The 19584-nt window shown below is 35.6% G+C and overlaps 1 protein-coding gene across 2 annotated transcripts in view; it reads left to right on the top strand.

The window, feature by feature from the left end:
- Positions 1–1255: 1255 nt before the first annotated feature.
- Positions 1256–19584, top strand: part of LOC142351960 (gamma-tubulin complex component 4-like) — a 119330-nt gene continuing 101001 nt past the window's right edge. The window contains exons 1-6 of one of the 2 annotated variants that reach the window (XR_012760984.1): positions 1256–1542; positions 7640–7875; positions 8491–8656; positions 12413–12480; positions 13651–13908; positions 14349–14693. Coding sequence is in view for 1 of the 2 variants with exons in the window: in XM_075404250.1 (XP_075260365.1) it covers positions 1337–1542; positions 7640–7875; positions 8491–8656; positions 12413–12480; positions 13651–13908; positions 14349–14693 (1279 nt within the window). In the remaining variant the exon portion in view is untranslated. The remainder of the gene's footprint in view (positions 1543–7639; positions 7876–8490; positions 8657–12412; positions 12481–13650; positions 13909–14348; positions 14694–19584) is intronic. The other variant, XM_075404250.1, reaches the window with a different exon arrangement.

Genomic DNA, 19584 nt, shown 5'->3' with positions numbered 1-19584 from the left:
TATTTTGAACCTCAGCATGAAAACAGACCTGTCTGCAATTGGGGCGGAAAAAATGCGAAAAGATTTTAAGAAGGACGGCCTTAAGGAAATCCGAATCCTTTTTGATTTCAGAAATTAATCTTGCTATCGCTGCGCGGCTGTTAGTAGTTGCGTAATGAATGTTCCGGCAAACGAAAACTTTTTTAGATCAAAAATGATGCATTTTTGAAAAATATCGATTCAAATTTTTGAAAGGCCGCCAAGTAGATCCAGAACACCTTCATATGAAACGGAGGTAATAATAAACCTCGTCTGATTCAACAGTTTTTGTGTCAGCAGTTTTTATGTTTACACTACCGCTAATTTTGAACAAAGTGGGCTATAGAAGAATATTTGGTGTCATTTCAATAAAAGATGATAAATGCTGAATATTCTAAAAATTTGGCCAAATTTTTACCTAAAGGAGTTGGTTCAAATAATTCAGCAACTCTCTTTTATCCCGAAATGTAAAACGAATGAGACTATCGTTAACAGTTTTATCATATTTTAAGCAAAATTGATCAATTCCAGCACAAATTACCAAAAATGTGAACAACAACGGAAGTGAGGCTAGCATTCGAAAAAATTTTAAACCTCCGTAGCTCCTCGGAAAAAATCTTCCGTTAAGTTTTTATTCTTGACAAGCATTCTAACGGTACAACTCACAACGCTTTTTGATTAATATATCGATCGTCGAAATTCGACTGAACAAGAAAAATCTAGTTGAGCATATAGTTTCTCCCCAACTAAAGTGGGTCGGAACAATAATGCTATGTACAACCGACAAAATTCAAAACATTTGATCTCTTTACGGGTTTTTGTAATTGCACTACTGGTAATGCCAAACCATAGGAATGAATTTAGTAAGTTTTATACCGCAAAACTAACTGTTCCTTTGAGGAAACAAAAAGATTTTTAAGGCAAAACAACTTTCAAGACAAGGAAGGCATTTAGGGTATATTGACTTTCATGGGACGCTGTAAATAAGGTACTTGAGGGTGAGTTCACAAATATCTATCTTTCTAAAATTACATTTAATACCCACACAGTGAACAAAGGGAAGGGATCTATTCGGGTTCGACCCCAGATAAGTGAGCATAGAACATTCACCCCACGCACGCCCCCCCCCCCCTCCTAGAAAACGTGTGCATTTTTTGTAACGTGCTATATAACACAGGACGCAAACAGAATAGAAACTACACACCCCTATAACAATTTGAGGAATAGATGGAAAACATTGTTTGCGCAGATTCAATATCAAGCTTGTTTTCGTTGACTGAGATCAGCAGCGTATCAACTCAATTATAGATTGTTTACAATGTTGCATGAAATTGTTTACCTTCTGTTTGGGAAGGCAGGCAGTTTATTCCAAACGACAGATTTCACAATAGAGGTCAAAGAGGAGATTCCCTTTTTCCACCCTCACGAAGTTGTCATGATCAACCAACTGGGAAAACTTGGCTTCTGCTATATGAAGTTGGAAGAGTTTGTGGAATCGAACTGTTCCTGTGTTAGCCTATACAGGTGAGAAAAACCTGGAACTTTTATTTCCCACAAAGTTATTTTTGGAAATGTTTTCACTTGACGAAACTTTGGAGCTGTTTTCGCTCTGCAATCCTGTTATTGGGCTAAATAAATCGGTGCTGATGCAGAAATCCGCTCATTTTCAGTTTCGGTACACCCCTACCTGATTATAGATGGGAAAAACCCAAGGATAAATACCCACTCGAAACAAAGCCAATACTTGACCGTTCAAGAGCTTCTCATTTAGTGCATTTTGCCATGGGCATGCCTTAGTGGTAGTAACGACCTGCGGTAGTTCATATGAAATTATCATGACCGAAGTTCAATGTTACCATGGGGTTTATTTCTTGGGGTTTTATTTCATAGGCACCATTTTAGACACATGAAAACAAAATTTTGTTCACGGAAGATTGGAATGGATCCTTTTCTTGTTTGAAGTTTTACATTATATATGTCATTCCAAAGACCTGGAAGTGACTTTTATATTGTATATGGTCATTTTTATCGGGTGTTACGAAGCAGTTCCCTCAAATAGGTTCCAGGTTAGTTCAATTAAATGCATATATATCTGGTGAGGAAAATACGATTACGACCGCCGATATATGGCTTAGCTCTGCTTCCGTTAAGCAGTAAAAGTAAAATAGATAAAATGGTTAAGATGTAGCAACGGTTTTTGAAAGCGTTGATTGCTCTTTTTTCAGTAAACTTTTTATCTAATTTGAAAACTGTTTAAATTCAGAAGTGCTCTAAAGATAATTCTGTTGCCTTTCAACTAATTTTTATAACATTTGTTGCATATTCTGTGGTTGCATTGATTAGGTGTTTGATTTGCGTGCAGAATGTTGATTGCTATGAGCTAGTTTACTAGTAATCTGCTAACTCGATACTCGGACTAAATATTGGTGAGGAAAAGTTTAATAGAAATTGTAACATTGCTTTTGGGCTTACCCATTTGAATCTGTTCACGAAATCTTCAGTTACGAACTGTCTATTATTTTTTGTTGACTTTTGATGAAACAAGTCTGCGAAGAGGTTTCATTTTTCTGTTAAAACTGGCGGATTTTTTCATTCTGCTTTATTGAACTCTGCGTGAAGACAATTTAGTGGCAGGTGGTCATTTGAAGAATCTGCAACCTCAAGATGCAAGCGTCAGGCTGTTTACATTTCATTTATAAACCAGTTGTCTTTTGGTCTCAAAATATAGCAACTATTGAGTATTGTTTCAGAGTCGACCCGAGTAATTTTTGAGAAATGAGCACACCTTAAAAAAGATAGTTAATTGAAGAGTTTATAGATAGTTGATAGAAGAGTTTCCTCTATCTGATAGGTGAAACCCTGGTAGTTGATAGAAGAGTTTCTTTTGAAACGTTGCGGGCTTCGTTGATTCCTACGAAAAGCAGTTTTAATTAATAGCCACGAAGCGGCGACAGTGGTTTTCATTGGGGACAACGTGGTTTTTTTACGACTCGAAGAGTCTTGGTTTTCTGAAGGTTTTTTTACTGGAAGTACTATTCGCTCAGGCGGTGTTTTGACCTAAAAGCGAAAGAGTAAAATTGCCGTGTGAACGAATTTTTCTGAGCGAGAGAAGTTTTTTGATCATGCGCTTTGATCAGTGAATGACTTACCGACTTTAAGAAGTGTTTTTTTGACAGAATGCCGCATATAGATAGCCATTTTTTGCCGTTTTTTCTTCCATTTGGCTCATTTTTTTACTGGTATTCTGGTTTTTTTGTAGAAATAGTTTTCGATTGATGCTGTATTAATATGTAACTTTTTAAAATTGATACCACAAAGTTTTTCAGAGTCTAATGATCAAGTGTAAAATGGGCACATATTTCTCAATTGTTAAGTTAATTTTTGGATGTTTTGCTAATTTCTTCATGTTTGAATCTTGATCGGACTTTTTCTGAAAACTCAGTGTATATGGCAACTCTTGTTTGGCAATTCGTGCATTGCAAACCTTTTCGACGTGAGGTCTTTTTTGTTTTATAAAATTCTACACAAGCTAATTCGTTTTTTGCCATTTTTGTCCATTTTTTCTTGGTTTTTTGTTTGTTTTGGTTCAAACAGGTAGAAAAAGACGTTCTGTGAACAGCCAGAGGGTTAATGGTTTAGTTTTACATTTGAAAATTGATTCATTTTTTGACGTTTAATCTTTGAGATTCAATGAAAACTTGGTTCTTAATTACAATTTTATTGTTTCAATATAATTTTAGTTTTTGACAATTTTTCTGCAAAGTGTTTTATTTTTTTTTGGAATCTTTGTAATCTGTTTTTAATTTTTTTAGGCAGAAGGATGACCGTGTAACGTTTCTAATAAATTTTTGCTAAATAAATAAATGTACTTGTTTTTTATCGCTATTTGTCTAGAGTGTTTTTTAGATAGGATGTAAAAGTCAATATCGCATGTGCAAACTAAATGTTTATGTCAAACAGTTGAACGAATCGCAATGCCGAGAGATGAAAGAGAGTGGCTTTTTGTTCATATAGTATTTGAAAGGGAGAGAGAATAAAACTGTGACAAAATTTTCAATGAGTGAAATATTTTGATCACGTGCGGCTTTTTCAAAACAGTTTTTTTTTGCTTTAACACCAATTTTTTTCAGTCAAGTGAGATTTCCACAATTATCTGAGTTTTTAGTTTAATTTTAGTTTACTATGTGACCATCTGAAGCAAATATTTCATTTTGTGATTCAATTTTCAGCTGTTTTTTCTACCATATAGCCTTGTTTTAAGCTTTTCTAGCAATTTGTGTTGTTGTTGTTGAACACGACAACAACAACACAAACTCGTGGCTAATTTCGAGCAAACTTTTCCCTGATTTTTCTGTTTTTAAAATTGTTTGACCTTTTTTCTGATCTTACGCTTCTCGCTGTAGTTTTTTTGATCAATTGTTATTCGTTAGTTAATGCTACTATGAGGTGACCCCTTAATTTCTAGACATGGCACTGTTCACTAACATAAATTACAAATTTCTTTGCTGATTTTTTGTTCTTGGCAGTTTCCAATAGTCATTTTATATGTTCTCCTGTTATGTGAATGAGTGATTGATCTAAGTTTTTGCTGAATAATGGTTGGGAAGAATCTTCGACGCTAAACAGGGCACTTCACTTATCTAAATTTAACAATTTTCTTTCAAACTTTTGTTTTTCATATTTTGTTTAATTCTGCATCTAGTGTTGGCAGGCTGACTTTTGTACGGAAATTGCCTCATTAATGGTTCGAAAATTGCATTTAGCATTTGTAGAGTTTTTTAGAGAATTTTACTTTTCTGTTTTGTCCATCATCTCATTTCTCTTTTGTCGGTTTAAATGAGGTTGATAATTATTAATATTTGATTGCAAACCTACCATTGTTTTTTTGAGTCACAACTAAAATTATATTTTGTCAGATGGTATATTTGATTTTGTCAGTTCGTTTTTCATGATATTTTTCTTGTGTTTTCAAAATGGTTTCTATGTAGATTATGTAGAATGTGCATTACAGCGAGGATGGTAAATTTTCTTCTTCGAGTCGACTCCGGAATTCGTCCGGCTGTTTTTTTAATTCGTCGTCTCCATCGTTGATTCTTGCAACCATTGACCTTTTCACTTTCAGTGTCTTCTGGTTTGCAGTTGAAATATGTGTGCGTGATGTTATTTGATCTGTTTTTAGTTCAGTTGTGTGATTTACCTCACTCAATAAATTGAATTCTGAACTCACTTAATGAACTTTACATTTTATGAACATTTAATAGTTAAAGATAAATAGTGTGCATCTAAGTAGTGCCAAACGTATATGCCCTAATTCTTGAGTATTAGAGTCTTGAGTTTTTGATTTTGATTATATATTTTGAAAAAGCTCTATTAGGGCTTTTTCCTTATAGAGCGTATGTGTCTCACAAAAAGGACAGTCCGATTCTGTCCCGTAATGTCTAGTGGTCTAATGAATGACTGGTGTTCAATCTGTCTATCTTATTTCTTTTGTTGTTTCAATTCCACGGCAGGCCACAAGCGTCTATAGTGGCTATTTTCCGGCAATCTTCTGGCTATGTTTGTTGGTGAATTACTTTTAGACGTCGAGAACGACAAAAGGGTACAGAAATATTATCATAAGAGGTAATATGGTATTTGTAGTATCAAATATATTCAAGTGATTCTGGTTGTAGTCACTGAGAACTTTTGGAGTATATTGAGAATCGCATTGTAGTTCAAGGTTTTAGTGAAAATGTCGTAGTGACGTTGCAGAGTCAGTTAACGTTGGTTAAACACTGATGGCAAGTTTGAAAATGCTAAAATTTCGGGGCATTTATTTCTGGCTCTGCATATAGGAACACTCGGTGCCGCGGGAATTTTGAAATTAATACCTGCGAGTTTTAGTGATAATTAAATATCAAAAACCGAAGACCGATGGCAGAATGAAATGACCAAATTGAAATGCAAAGATAACGTCAATCGACGATTCGGAGAATTTTGTAGAATTGTTTTGGGGTTTTATTTACATCTTTTCTGTTAAATAGCCGCACAGCGATACCTGGGGCTATTATTGTCCTTCTCGTGGTTTTTTTTTTACAATTCAAAGAATTTGAATTATATTGAGGCGCTGTCTTTAAGATCTGTTCGCACATTTTCATGATTTTTGAAGTCAAACTGGAGTAGTGATTTCGGTCACGCGAAACAGGAAATGGAGCGAAAAAGCGAGTAGTTTTGCGGCGTGATTTTTTTTGCTCTTAATTTTAATGTAGAGTGAGAAAACGGTGTTGGAACAAAAATTCGCTTTCTCGCTAGTGGTTTTTTGTTCACATGCGGAAATTTCGCTTCGATTTTTACTGTTTTGTTTTTTCGATTTTTTGGATTGGATTTGTTTTTAAATGGTTTGCCCAATCCATTCATCGTTCATTCTAGGTCTAGTTTTTTGTTTGAACCAATTTTCAATTTATCGCTATTGGTTTTTTTCACATGCGGCATTTTCACATTGATTTTCTGATTTATTTTTTTGATCTGATTTTTTTAGAAATGGTTTTCTCAGTTCACTCATAGTCCCTACTATGTCTATTTTTTTGTGTATTCAATGAAAATTCTTTGAATTTTACGTCAGGACTTGTCCTGCTTTTTTACAATTCAAAGAATTTGAATTGTATTGGGGCGCTGTCTTTTTTTAAGATCTGTTCACACATTTTCATGATTTTTGAAGTCTAATTGAAATAGTGATTTTGGTCACGCCGAAACAGGAAATGGAGTGAAAAAGCGAGTAGTTCTGCGGCCTGAAATTTTTTCGCTCTAATTTTAAAGTAGTGTGAGAAAACGGGGTTTGAATAAAGATTCGCTTTCCCGCTAGTGCTTTTTCGTTCACATGCTTTTTGATTTTTTACTTCGATTTTTACTGTTTTTTCGATCTTTTGGATTGGATTTTTTTCTAAATGGATTTCCCCATTCTTTAATAGACCGTTCTAGTTTTAGTTTTTTGTTTAGTCAATGAAATTTTTTGAATTGTACGACAGGACTTGTCCTGCTATGTTTTTTTTATTTCGATATCGCAATTTTTGTTACGACCATATGACGTCACAACCACTTCAAATCTGATTTTGTTCATTCTTTCACGCATTTTCAACTGAAGTGCGTGTGTGACGTCATTTTTCGCTCTTAGTGGAGCGAGTTTTTTTCATTCGCGTGATTAAATTTTTGGTCACACCTGACACCTCACTCAAAAATGACTTCCTCACTTTGAAATTGGCTTTTATTTACTTTAATTCAAAGAGATAAGGTCAAATGGGTGTGTTTCACTCTAAGTGAAGGTTATTTGAGAGCAGCTAATAGAGGCAGCAAAAACTTATACAGATTTTTAATCAAAATAACATCAGCCTTCAATGAAAAGACGAATTTTTTTGGTCTGTCTGTTTTACTGTTTTTTTAGACTGGAGATCTACGAAGCTATTGCGGCTATTTTGTAACAATCTGTCAGCTATGTTTTTTATTGGTCCTCTGTGCTGTTTCTGCTCAGGTCTAAGCTCTTTTTTTGCAGCTATTGTTCGACAGTAGGCCGGTTATGTTTTGAAAAATCAGAAATTACATAGTATGATATAGCGCAGTTTATTAAGTGTGATCGAAGAGTATTTAGGTCGGCTTTTGTCACTGGCTTGAACTTGTACTTGGATCGCTACCGACAAACACTCGTTGACTTGGAGCATGAACTTATGACCTCTACAAAGTCTACATTAGCATATGTGAAGCACCGTGTGACGTACCCATATCACTTTGTCTTACCTGATCTATGGAATGTATGCCAAGTCATCACTGAGACAAATGTCAATGACGTCAGTGTTCTTGAATTGCTGCACAAATTGACAATTAGTGGTGAGTATTGTGTTTTTCAATCGATTGTTTGCGAAATAAAAATACGTCAGGCTGTCTATATACTCCTTGGCGATGATGAAGAGTGATGATACGAGAAAAAGGCGTCAAGTTGCTCAGTTTTTGTTTTTTGTCACTTAAAACCCGCGAGGAACTTTACGAAGGTAGGCTGATGAACTTATATTAAAGGTTTGATTTGAAAATGGATTGCCGTTTGATTGATTGATCAGCAACAGCATTGGACCATAGCTGGGTTAAAATGACTTTCGCCTTTTTTACGAACCAAAGGTGTTCTCATTTGCTAACGGCTTTATTTTTTGCATTGATCACGAGTTTGACTTAAGGGTATCAGAGAGCTGCTGTTCTTAGTTAATTTTAAAAGCGTTTAAACTTGTTCTTGAGCCAAAAGTTTTAGTGGAGTATGTTTAATGTAGAGATTTTTCACATTTTTCAATTTTCTTATTTTTGTACACATAACGCTGCTAGCGATTCGATTTGAAATCGAATTAAAATCATTTCAAGATTATTGCGAAAATTTTAAAACCTCTTGAGACTTAACTGTTCATGCTTCTAAGTACACAACGAAATTGGGTCGAAAATACTTGCTCGCTGTTACAGGTAAGAGCGACCTTTGCGATGCCGTTGAGTTGATTCAGTTCCACTGTCACAAAGTCCTCTACGCTCAAATCAGTTCTCTCATGCTTCATGGACTGCTAATGGACAACGGCAACCAGTTGCACGAAGAGTTCTTTATTGTCAGACGAGGAGCACATACACGGACAAGGAACAGTGACTTCTGTAATAATAGTATTAGTAGAAATACCATTGAGGTTTGGTAAACCGAGTAGGCAGAACAGGTTGATACCCATTCAATCATATCGTGCTAACTTGCATAGATCTTTTTTAACTCGTGAGTTCTGTCATAGAAAGCTGTGCATCTTTCAACTGAGCTACTTATCAATAACTGTGATATCCATGGATTTTGGTCTTCATTTTGGTTTTGCTCCATTCATATCAGAATTGTGTATGTCGTCCTTTGGCTCCCATTTCGGTGAGTTTTTGCTCATTTACTTGAATTTTTTTTATCACGACTGGCTTTTTATTGCTTTTAATTACTTTGTCAAAGGGGTTTATGGTCAAACTGGACATCTAACTTTGAGAAAGGCTATGTTTCTTCGGAAAGATATTAGAACAACTTAACGCTGGGACACGCATTTAAAAAACATGGCAAAAGTCTCAAGAAAATTTTTTTCTTAATTGCAGTTTCCAGCTCTTCGAATTCTTTGTCTTTTCTATGAACCAGTTTTAGAAAATAGCTACAAAGTTTTAATCTGAACGTAGCAATGTTGCTGTTGTCTCAGTTTTCTAAAATCGAAGAACTGGCGTCCATTGTTTTCCTATTTTTTTGGAAGATCTGTTCAGCTCATCGAGAGATAAAATCAACAGAAACGGGATAGAGGTGGAAACTTCTGCCTAAGCCCAAGGCGAAAAGAGCAGTTTTGGTCATTGAGAACCCGGTGTATACCATTATCAGCTTGTTGTCAGGTGTACGACTTTTCTGGGCGGTCATTGTTATATGTGTTGTTCATTTACGCAATTTGTTTTATGAACTCTTTGAAGTAATTCGTGTTAATGCCATCTTTAACACCCAAGTGAATTTCCCATTTTAATATTTTTGTATGGCTTTTATGAGGGTCAACAAAAACTTTCTAGCGACTTAAATTTTAGTTTTCAGCTACATAAACACCAAAGTTTTTAATCGCTTTCATACTATGATTTTAACCATTATTTTGGTGCTGTTGTTTTTTTTCGATATTTCGCTCGATCGTTTTGTCTGACCAATTTGACAGATGCTCAAAAATGAGCTATTTGTTGGAGTTGTGTTAGAGAAGTTATTTGTTGGAGTTGTGTTAGAGCTTCCGTTGGTTCCGAGTTGACGCTTGCCGAGGCTCTTGAAGCAGCAGTTCGTGGTGTGATGGTCACTTCCGCCTCCCTAAACATAAGCTGATTGGTATCGAAAGAAAGCTCTTGTCAAACAAGAGCAATTCCTATTTTGTCGGTTAATTTTCTTCAAGTGTGTAGAGATATTTGCTCGTTCGATTTTCAAATTATTGATCATTTTTGTTTATTGACTGCTCTCGAACGAATTTTGAGGCAATTATTGTAAACATGTTTTAGGCTGAATTTTTGCTTGACCGTTTTTGCGCTTTTGTGCTAGAATTTTTTTAAACTTCAAGTGACTTTTTCGCACTCAAGTTGATCATTTTTGAGTGATCTAAGTTGCCCTAGTTCTGAAATCGAGATCCTTTAGCAAAGTGATTGTGAGCGAATGTAAATTAAAACCGTTGTCGCTGAGTTCTTAAGATGTCACACTGCCAACCTGAAGGGCAGTAATTTGAACGTCTGCGAAGTCGTCCTTTTTGCACCCAAAAATATTTCGAAGATCCCCCCTTTTAATTTAAACTGACCCGCTTGTCGTTCGAGAGCATTTCATCCGACGTTAGTGGGTTTATTTTTTTTTTGAATTTGAGGGGCTCAATCAACTTTTTTGTTGGCTTGCAAGTTTGTGAACTTGTAGATTCATTGGTGTTACGCGCTCACTTTTAAAATGTTTCTATGGGTGTTCCAGGCGTTAACGTTTGGGGTAATTTGCTTGATTAATTGTTATTTTACAAGGACTTGCATTAGTTGTTTCATAGTGCGGTTTTAGCGGATTCTACTGCAACATAATTAGCTAGTAATAGAATTTTTTGAGCAGTTTCGAGTGCGTGTTTATCCGCTTATTGCCTTTCATTCATGTTGAGGTGAGAATAATTACCATTTTCTCTGTGTGATTCAATTTAAGAAAATAGGCAAAAGTTCAATCCTTTACTTAATAAAGTAAGTTCAAGCTCGATATATATAATAGAGAGAATAAGTTTTTAGAGTTTAAATTTGAAGCGTTTCAAGACTATTATCAACTGATCGCCGGCTGGTTCTGGTGGTCGATAATTCCGCAGGTTTGTACCTGGAGTTTTGTTGGTACTTCGCAAATATTTACTGGTCTTAGAGTTGAAAGTCGGGCAATTTCCGGCTTTTGTATGTTTCTTCATATTGTTTAAGTACATACATTTTCGTATTGGGACCTACTTTATCAGCGTAATTACTGCACCATTCGTTTATAACTATTAATTGTGGATGCTAAAGGAATATCTCACTAAACTATGAGGCACAAAATAGGGGCGTGTCAATTGGTTTTGAAGAGTAGATGGAAAATTTTGGTGTTTTTATTGTGTATTGTGACTTAAGTTATCTTTTTTGTAAAAATCTGGTTTCCTCTATTCGAGATTGATTGCTGAACGTTTCTTTTTACTTGCAAATTCAATGCCGTCTAGTTTAATGATCAAATTTCTATGGTTTCAGAGTAATAAATTTTAAGTATTTTTTATTATTAATTTGGAAGGTTCATTTTTCCATTATTTAAATTTTGTCGGCAATTGTTTTTGTTCTTTAACACCACCGCCATAACTTATCATTTTCATCCGTGTTTTTTCGTGCCATTATTTGTCTGGAGCTGGGTCTTCGTTCAAATCTTGATTTATTCTAATTGTTCGGCTGTTTCAGTAATTTTACTGCTACAATTTTTGGATGGTACTCAACCCTTATCTGCTTAGAGCTGAAAAAGTTTGTTTTATGGTTTAAAAATTTTATCTCTTTGAAGCGTCCTGTCAGAAAAATGTTTTTTTTTAAGTTTTTGTTCGTTTTCATCAAGTTGTATTCGATTTTTTTCTACCTATTTTCATTTATTGATCGTTTTCTTAGGAAATGGTTTTCAAAGGCTGTCCATGCCTAGGTTGAGAGAGAACAACCTAATGTACATTGTGCATAAGATCCGCTTGACAAGAAGCTCTACTTGTTCAATGTATACTTGGCTAGAGAAATGAAGCCTGGAGGAACAAGAAGGGACGTGAGAACGGGTTATAAGAGATGCCCAAGTTCGAGAGCTTAAGACCACCGCGGCCCGTCAGGGACAATTTAAAATACAGGTATCTCAAAGTTTTTCGGCTTGACATCATTTTCAAAATCCGGGTTGCTTGCCTATTGGCTTCCTTGACCACCACCAAGACGGATTCCATGTCTGGACAGTGTTCTATGTGTCATTATCATGTCGCACTTGAGATATTTTATAGCTGCATGGTTAGTAAATTTCCATTGTTGATTCTGTCAGATATTGCATGGTCTATTCTAAATAGTTGCTTTCAAACTTAGTTTGAAAAAGTAACTGGGTCCTGTTTGTCTGTTGAACGATTTTTGTGTGTCTTATCGAATTTTTGCGACTGATTAACTCCATTTCAGCCATCTTTGCATATTTTTTAAGATAATGTTCACGAAAAATTCAAAAATTTGTAATTTACCAAAATCTTCAATAATATTGCAGCGTTGTTGTCTTGGGCAGATTTCAAAGGAATAGTGAAACAAAAGTAAATAGACCTCATAAGCTGTTCTCTTAATTGAGAAAATTTTAGACAGTATCACTGTTCCCAATTTACAAACGATTTAGAAGTGATCAGAATGATGGAGAAAGTGCCACTGATGACGCGTTCAACGACAATTGCGACACAATTGAAGGTAAGTTCCATATAAGGAGCCCCCAACTCTCTCTGCTTCTAGATGCTCATTTAGAAAAGTTCAGGTGACATAATGTTACTGCACCCTCTAGATATTGATACAGAATTTGAATGCAGATCATCAGACTGACAATTGTACCACTCACCCTGTTTGTCTAGAGTTTTCGAAATTGGAATTAAGTATTGTTTGCACAGCTGGGCTACAATAACAGTTAAAAAAAGCTGAACATTATACATGCGATCTTAATGATGTTTCGCATTAAGGATCGCTGACTTATTGATTTGATTTAAATGTAGTTTTTAATAGTTTTTGGACTCTAAACTCGGATTTGGCGACACTCTTTTCGTACATTATAATACAAGTATCTTTTTCCAAGCATTTTGCCAATAAGTTTTTGTCGACATTTGTAATCAGTGTATGAGCAGTTTTTTATGCATTGATGTTTGCAGGTTGTCAATTGAACTCGCAATTTCCATGAAACTATTTCCTTCACTTTTTAATTGTTTGATACCATATTAATCGTTTATAGGATTCCTAACTATTTGTTTATTAATAGCCGCACAGCGATAGCTGGGGCTATTATTGGCCTTCTCTTGGTTTTTTTTACAATTCAAAGAATTTGAATTGTATTGGGGCGCTGTCTTTTTTTTTAAGATCTTCACACATTTCATGATCTTTGAACTCAAATTGGAGTAGTGATTTTGGTCACGCCGAAACAGGAAATCGAGCGAAAAAGCGAGTGGTTTTGCGGCGTGAAATTTTTTCGCTCTTAATTTAAAGTAGAGTGAGAAAACGGTGTTTGAACAAAAAATCGCTTTCTCGCTAGTGGTTTTTTGTTCACATGCGGCAATTTCACTTTGATTTTTACAGTTTTTTCGATTTTTTGGATCGGATTTTTTTCTAAAGGGTTTTTCCAATCCATTCATAGTCCGTTCTTGGTCTAGTTTTCTGTTTAGTCAATGAAAATTCTTTGAATTGTACGTCAGGACTTGTCCTGCTATGTTTTTTTTATTTCGTCGTCAAGATTTTTGTTACGACCATATGACGTCACAGCTAGTTTTTGCTCATTCGTTCATGCAATTTCAACTGAATTGCATGTGTGACGTCATTTTTCGCTCTTAGTGGAGTGAGTTTTTTTGTTCATTCGCGTGACTAAATTTTTTGATATAGACAACCAAGTGCCAACAGTTCCCAATGATTTGGATGACAGGGTTGACCTCAAATGTACATTCCACCTTGTCCACTCTCGCTTGCCCTCATACATCCTCCCGCACGTAGCAGAACGCATTCGTTTCGTGGGAGAATCTGTGCGTATGTTTCAACACGATTCTCAGAACACAGCGAGGTATGAGTCGTTCTTTGCAAAAGAGGAGGAGTTTGCAAAGCAGTTGGACAAACTGTCAAATCAGAGCAGATTCTCAGTGAGAGGTAAGATATGCTCTCAGTTCAACCATTGGAATAATTAGCAGTCAAAATTTAGGCAAAATGATGTTTGGTTCTTAAATTTCATGTAACATTAACCACGCGGTTATTTTAATTTCAGATTTTTAAAAAGTCTGTTTCTCAAAATGCTGGCGGTTGGATTGTGATTTTTTGAGATTTTGTTGCCTTGAACCAATCCCCCTGCATCTATCCCCATCACCAACTTTATTTTAAATCTCAATGGCATGCATTTTATAATGATAACGAATAGTCTACAGATGGGCCGTATAATGTACCTGCGGTAGATCGAGTCTGAACTGAAAATTTCTTAACTGAGAATCCAGTTATATCTCAGGTTGAACTGAGTTAATGAGTTAAGCTAAGTGGTTAAGATGGTAAATTGGTAAATTAGTAAGAACTAGTTAATTTTTTACATTTTGAAACAGAGTTTGAGCACGTAGTGGAAGACATCAGAAGCCACGTTGCAAAAGAGTTGTGGTCACTAATTGTGGAACAGTCAAACCTCGTCTCAGCTTACGAACAGATCAGAAATTTCCACCTCTTGGGGGACGGCCAACTCATGCTCTTGTTCATTCATCTCGCTAAACCAATCCTGTATTACCCAGTTGGGAAAAATACAGCGTATGACGTCAACTGTGCCCTTTTGCGTGCCCATTCGACCTTGAACCCCGTGACCTCCTTTGACCTCAAATTCACTGAGCTGGATAGAGTCAAATTAACCTTAGACAAATTACATTCAGCAAACGCCGGATCAGATGAAAGCGTTATAAGTAAGTTGCCATTAATTTGTATTGAACTCTTTATTAGATACGTGCGATTCGAAAAAAAAATACATAATCGACAATTGAAGCCAAAATTGTAGTCAGTAATTAAACCGAAAAGTTATTAGATTTAATATCACTGCGTGTCCTAAATTATACCTCCGACGTCTTCGATATAACTATGCAATTAAATTTTTTAGTAAAGAGAATACATTGGGCTTAATGTCTTGTAAGTTAGAAGAGCAAAACATTTGATATATGTTTTGTGGTTAATTGTCCGATATGTTTGGTGAAAATGTTTATATAAACTTATGCCCAAAAATCGTAATTGAGAGCTTCCATTTGTTTGGTTTGGATGCGATTGTTCAACAACTTTCTCAACAACTTTTCGAATGAATTTTCAATTGCTCTCACTCAAATTTCAATTTTTGGGGTTCTAATGGGCTTTTTATGCAATTTTTTTTTATGGATGAGCGAATTGACGTGTTATCGAAAGAGAAGAAATGTACCCATCAAGACCCAGAGAATTGGTTGAGGTCTAAAAAACTCGGATTTTTTCTCCAACCTTTTTTTACTGTATTACTGTATTTACTGTATTACTCATGATAAAACACCCAGTTTTTTTTATTCGTTAATAGCCGCGTCAGCAATTCCAGGCGGCTATTATAGTGCTCCTATTTTTTTACATCGTTTAACAGATTTTTTGTTTCGTCTCACCCTGACTTCTTGGAATTGACTTTTTCAATGACTTCAGTGACTTCTACTGCTTTGCTGTTAAAATTTGTGTTCGTGACGTCATTCCTGCTTTTAGGTCAATTGCGTGACTTACGTCACTCCAAGAATGACTTCTGAATTCACTTATGGAACCTTAAATTTTTTGAACATTTACTAATTAAAGGTCAATAGTGTGCATCTAAGTAGTGCCAAACTTATATGCCCTAAATCCTGAGTAATAGTCTTGAATTTTAATATCGAAAATGACTCCGAATCTAACTTAAAAAGTCTAGTGGTCTATTAAAAATCAGGTGGTCGATCTGTCAATCTTATTTCTTTAGTTGTTTTAATTCATGGTAGGCCACAAGCGTCTATCGCGGCTATTTTCCGGCAATCTGCCGGCTATGTTTTATGCTAGAATTTTCTTTTTTCGAGAGGTCGGAGTTAGAACCCATCCTTAGTCAGAGTTTTTGCACCATAAATGTTTCTCTAGCCTATGCCCCCTTCTAAATTGTTTCCTTCGCTAGTCGTTCGAGAGCAATTGGCCCCACGTTAATCCTTTTATGTTCTCAATTACTTGATAAATACAAAATGTTGGAAAAGAGTAATCTCCTACAGAGCAAACAGTTAATGAAACTATAACGCTAACATTACTCATTGTTTGTTTGTTTGTTGTCTTAAGCTTATAGGGCTTAACAATCCGGCAAACTGAAAAGACGATTGATTATTGCCTGTGAAACTAAAACAAAATAAACGCAACAGCGCAATTAATCTTTACATAGTTGTCGACATGACGTTGACAATTCTGGTAGTATTTATTATTCAAAGAGGAAAATTGAAGTCCACTAATGTACTCTATTTTACAAAGTATTGCCAGTAAAGTTCAGCTTTTTGAAATTGAGATCCAGCAGAAAAATGGGCCAATATTGTTCTTAAATGGGACGTATTGTTGCTGCTTTTGTCTAGAGGTGCCAAAAATGGTAAGAGCAGGATGAGTACTTTCTCCGTTTCAAAGATATGATAAAGTCAACAAAATATAAAATTTTTGTCAAAAAATAGAATGAATGTCTTTCGTGCTTCTTGGCTTCGAGAATTAAAATTGAATAAAAGTCCCTGTAGTAGACTATAACCTTTAATAGATCTCCAATAGTATTATATACCCTATAATAATATTTGATGCCCCCAAATGACGTTATTGACGCCCCATCCCAAAAAACATAGCCGGACAAGTTCTGAACTACAATTCGATTGTAAATATCGTTGACTAAACGAAAACTAGAACTAGAAATGACTAGGAATTGATTAGAAAAGAAAAAGCATTTGAAAACAAACGATATGAAAGCTCGAAAAACTAGTAAAAACAGAAGTCAAACGAACAACGCCGCACGGGAACAAAAAATCACAATCGAAGAGGCATTTTTCATTGAAAAACCGTTTTCTCACTCTATTTAAATATTAGATAGAAAAAAAATCACACATCAGAACTAGTTAATTGCTCTCAAACGACGTTTTCAGCAATTATATTAGTCCTGTCGGTCTTTTTATGCGCATTTTCGCTTGACCAATTTTTCGTCTGACGCATTTAGTTTTCGTCCTCAAAAACGGGATAACCAGGTTGCACCCAGCGGGCATTAAGTGCTCGTAGTCTTTCAGCTCAAACTGTTTTGGAGACATACTTATGGTGTGAAGAGGGCTTCTTAGAGGTTGAAGACCCCCACTTTTGACCCCCTCCCAATATTGCCCCCACCCCACTGCTGCACCCCCTTCCTCCCCCCCCCCCCCCCCCGATGCATCCCCCCGTCGCTATCTACTGATGAACAATCAATCGCTAAAAACACGCAAATTTATACTAATTTTCATTCAAGCTTTTTGAAAATTTTTGTCATTTTTTGAGTTTTATCAGCCCTAGGTCTCGAGGAAACTACTCTAGGGTTAGGTAATAGGCTACTGCATACTTTCTAGTGGTAATAGAACGGTTTCAACATTTAAACATTGCAAATGTCAGCATTTTTACAAAACTTGTCATTTTCAATTTTTTGTCATTATTCAAGTTTATCCTACCCAGGGGCCAGAAAACCTTAAGGGTTTGATAATAAAATACTGAAAAACTTTTATTGGCCATGGAGTAGTTTTAAAGTTTTAAATATCACAAATTTTATCGATTTTTTGATAAAATTTGCATTTTTTTCAAGTTTTTTGAAATTTTTTGTCATTTTTTTTAGGTTTCTCCAGCTTCAAGAGCCAAGGAGCCTCCTGTAGCATTTTGTAATAAAACTTGCAAATTTTAATTTTTTCCATATCCAGCCCCCGGAGCCAGGAAGCCTCCTAAAGGGTTGCATGAGATATTACCGAAAATTTTTTATGGGCCATGGAATAGTTTTCGGCTTTTTACTATCACAAATTTTATCGAATTTTATAAAACTTGCAATTTTCAAAATATTGTCATTTTTTAGGTTTATCCAGCCTCAGGAGCCAAGGAACCCTCTAGGGTTTGATATTAGGTTGCTGTATAGTTTCTAAGTTTAATGGAATGTTCTTCAAGATTTTAACATCACGAATATCACCAATTTTTTTTTCTAAAAATTACATTCTCAAGATTTTTGAATATTTTTTATTTTCTCGTGCACCAAGAGCCCAGAAAATAAACTATCAGGAAGGGTTTTGATATTAATTACCAAAATATAATAACCTCGGAGGGGTTTTGATATTTTACTTTAAATAATATGAAACCTCGGAGGAGTTAATATCAAACCCCTCAGCAGTTTGATATTAAGCTGCTGCGTAGCTTCTAAAGTTAATTGAATGGTTATCAATGATTCGTGATTTGCAATTTTTTGGTAAAATTTTACTTTTAAAAATTTTCGGAAAATTATCAAGTTCAAGTTTATGGATGTTTATGAGCTAGTGAAGCTGTTTGAGGCTTGAAATAGGGATACTGGATAGTCTCTGGAGGCAACGAGGAGGTTCAAAGGTTCTGAAGATATCAATATTACGAATTTTAGCAAGATTTTGATAAAAATTGCAATTGTTTTTAAAATTGTTAAATATTTTTGTCCTTGTCTGAGTTTAACAATCATTACTGGCCAACGAATCTTTTTAGGTCTTGCAGATGGGTTACAAGACAGAAATCCAGAGACAAAAAATGTTTCTGATCATTTTCTTCACTGCGAAATGTGGCAACTTTTCTTTTGAATTTTGCACTTTCAGGTTTTTCTATATGATTTAATTACTAACAAGCCTAGAAAACTAGAGATTGCAGTGTCGAATCTCATCATGGAAAATTTCATGGCCTTTTTTCTCTGTGTGTGTGTGTTTTGGTTGGGGTGTCTTTCATTTTCTCTCTCTCTCTCTCTCTCTTTCCTTAACTCTTTTGTTGTTGCCGCACTTCAGCGGCTGTTATGTGGCGTGATGTCATCGTCTATTACCCTAACCTCACGCCCCTTCAATCAAGCTAAAGCTAGCTTCACTAAACAGTGGCTAGGTACTGACGAAGCCAACTTCTCGCCGGTTGTTTGAGAGCATTTCGCCCGACGTTAGTCGATTAGGTTCGCGATCGCGCTCTACTTCTTGTTTCGGCGTGACTAAACTCGCTTCTCCAATTTGACTTCCAACATCTCGAAAATGAGAACAGATCTTAAAAATACAATGCTTCAGTGCAATTCAATTTCTTTGAATTGTTCAAAAATTTGTCTGCGTCAACACAATGGAACCGAGTTCTGGCCGTTTGCGCCAGAATTTTGTTTTTTGTTTGTTTTTAATATTTGCGAAGCGCTGGCGGATATTGCTTTTGTTCTTCTGATTGCGGTGTTTTGGCGTCTTTTGTTACAACCATTTGATTGTGTGCCAGCTACTCAAAAAGTGACTTTTTTGATCCTTTGTCGTGACCAGCTCTTCAACTGTTTAGGGCAATCCTTCGATGAAATTATATTTTGTGCATCTTACTCAATAATTTGACTTTTGCAGTCACTTTTGAAATCTGAACACTCAGTGAAATTCAGGATAGAATTTGAAACGAGTTTTTTATCGCACTTTTTCAATAGCGTCAAAGCTATAGCTGAGGCTACTACTGGTTTTCGTATTTCATCCTCAAGATTTCTGTTACCACCACACGACGTCACGATCTCTTCAAATCGGCTTTTGTTCATTCATGCAATTTGGGCTGAATTGCGTGCGTGACGTCTGTTTT

Source organism: Convolutriloba macropyga, chromosome 13, assembly GCF_964194025.1.
Source record: "Convolutriloba macropyga chromosome 13, txConMacr16.3, whole genome shotgun sequence".
NCBI lineage: Eukaryota > Metazoa > Xenacoelomorpha > Acoela > Convolutidae > Convolutriloba > Convolutriloba macropyga.
Note: the sequence above shows the minus strand (reverse complement) of the source record. Positions and strands in the feature narration are given on the sequence as shown.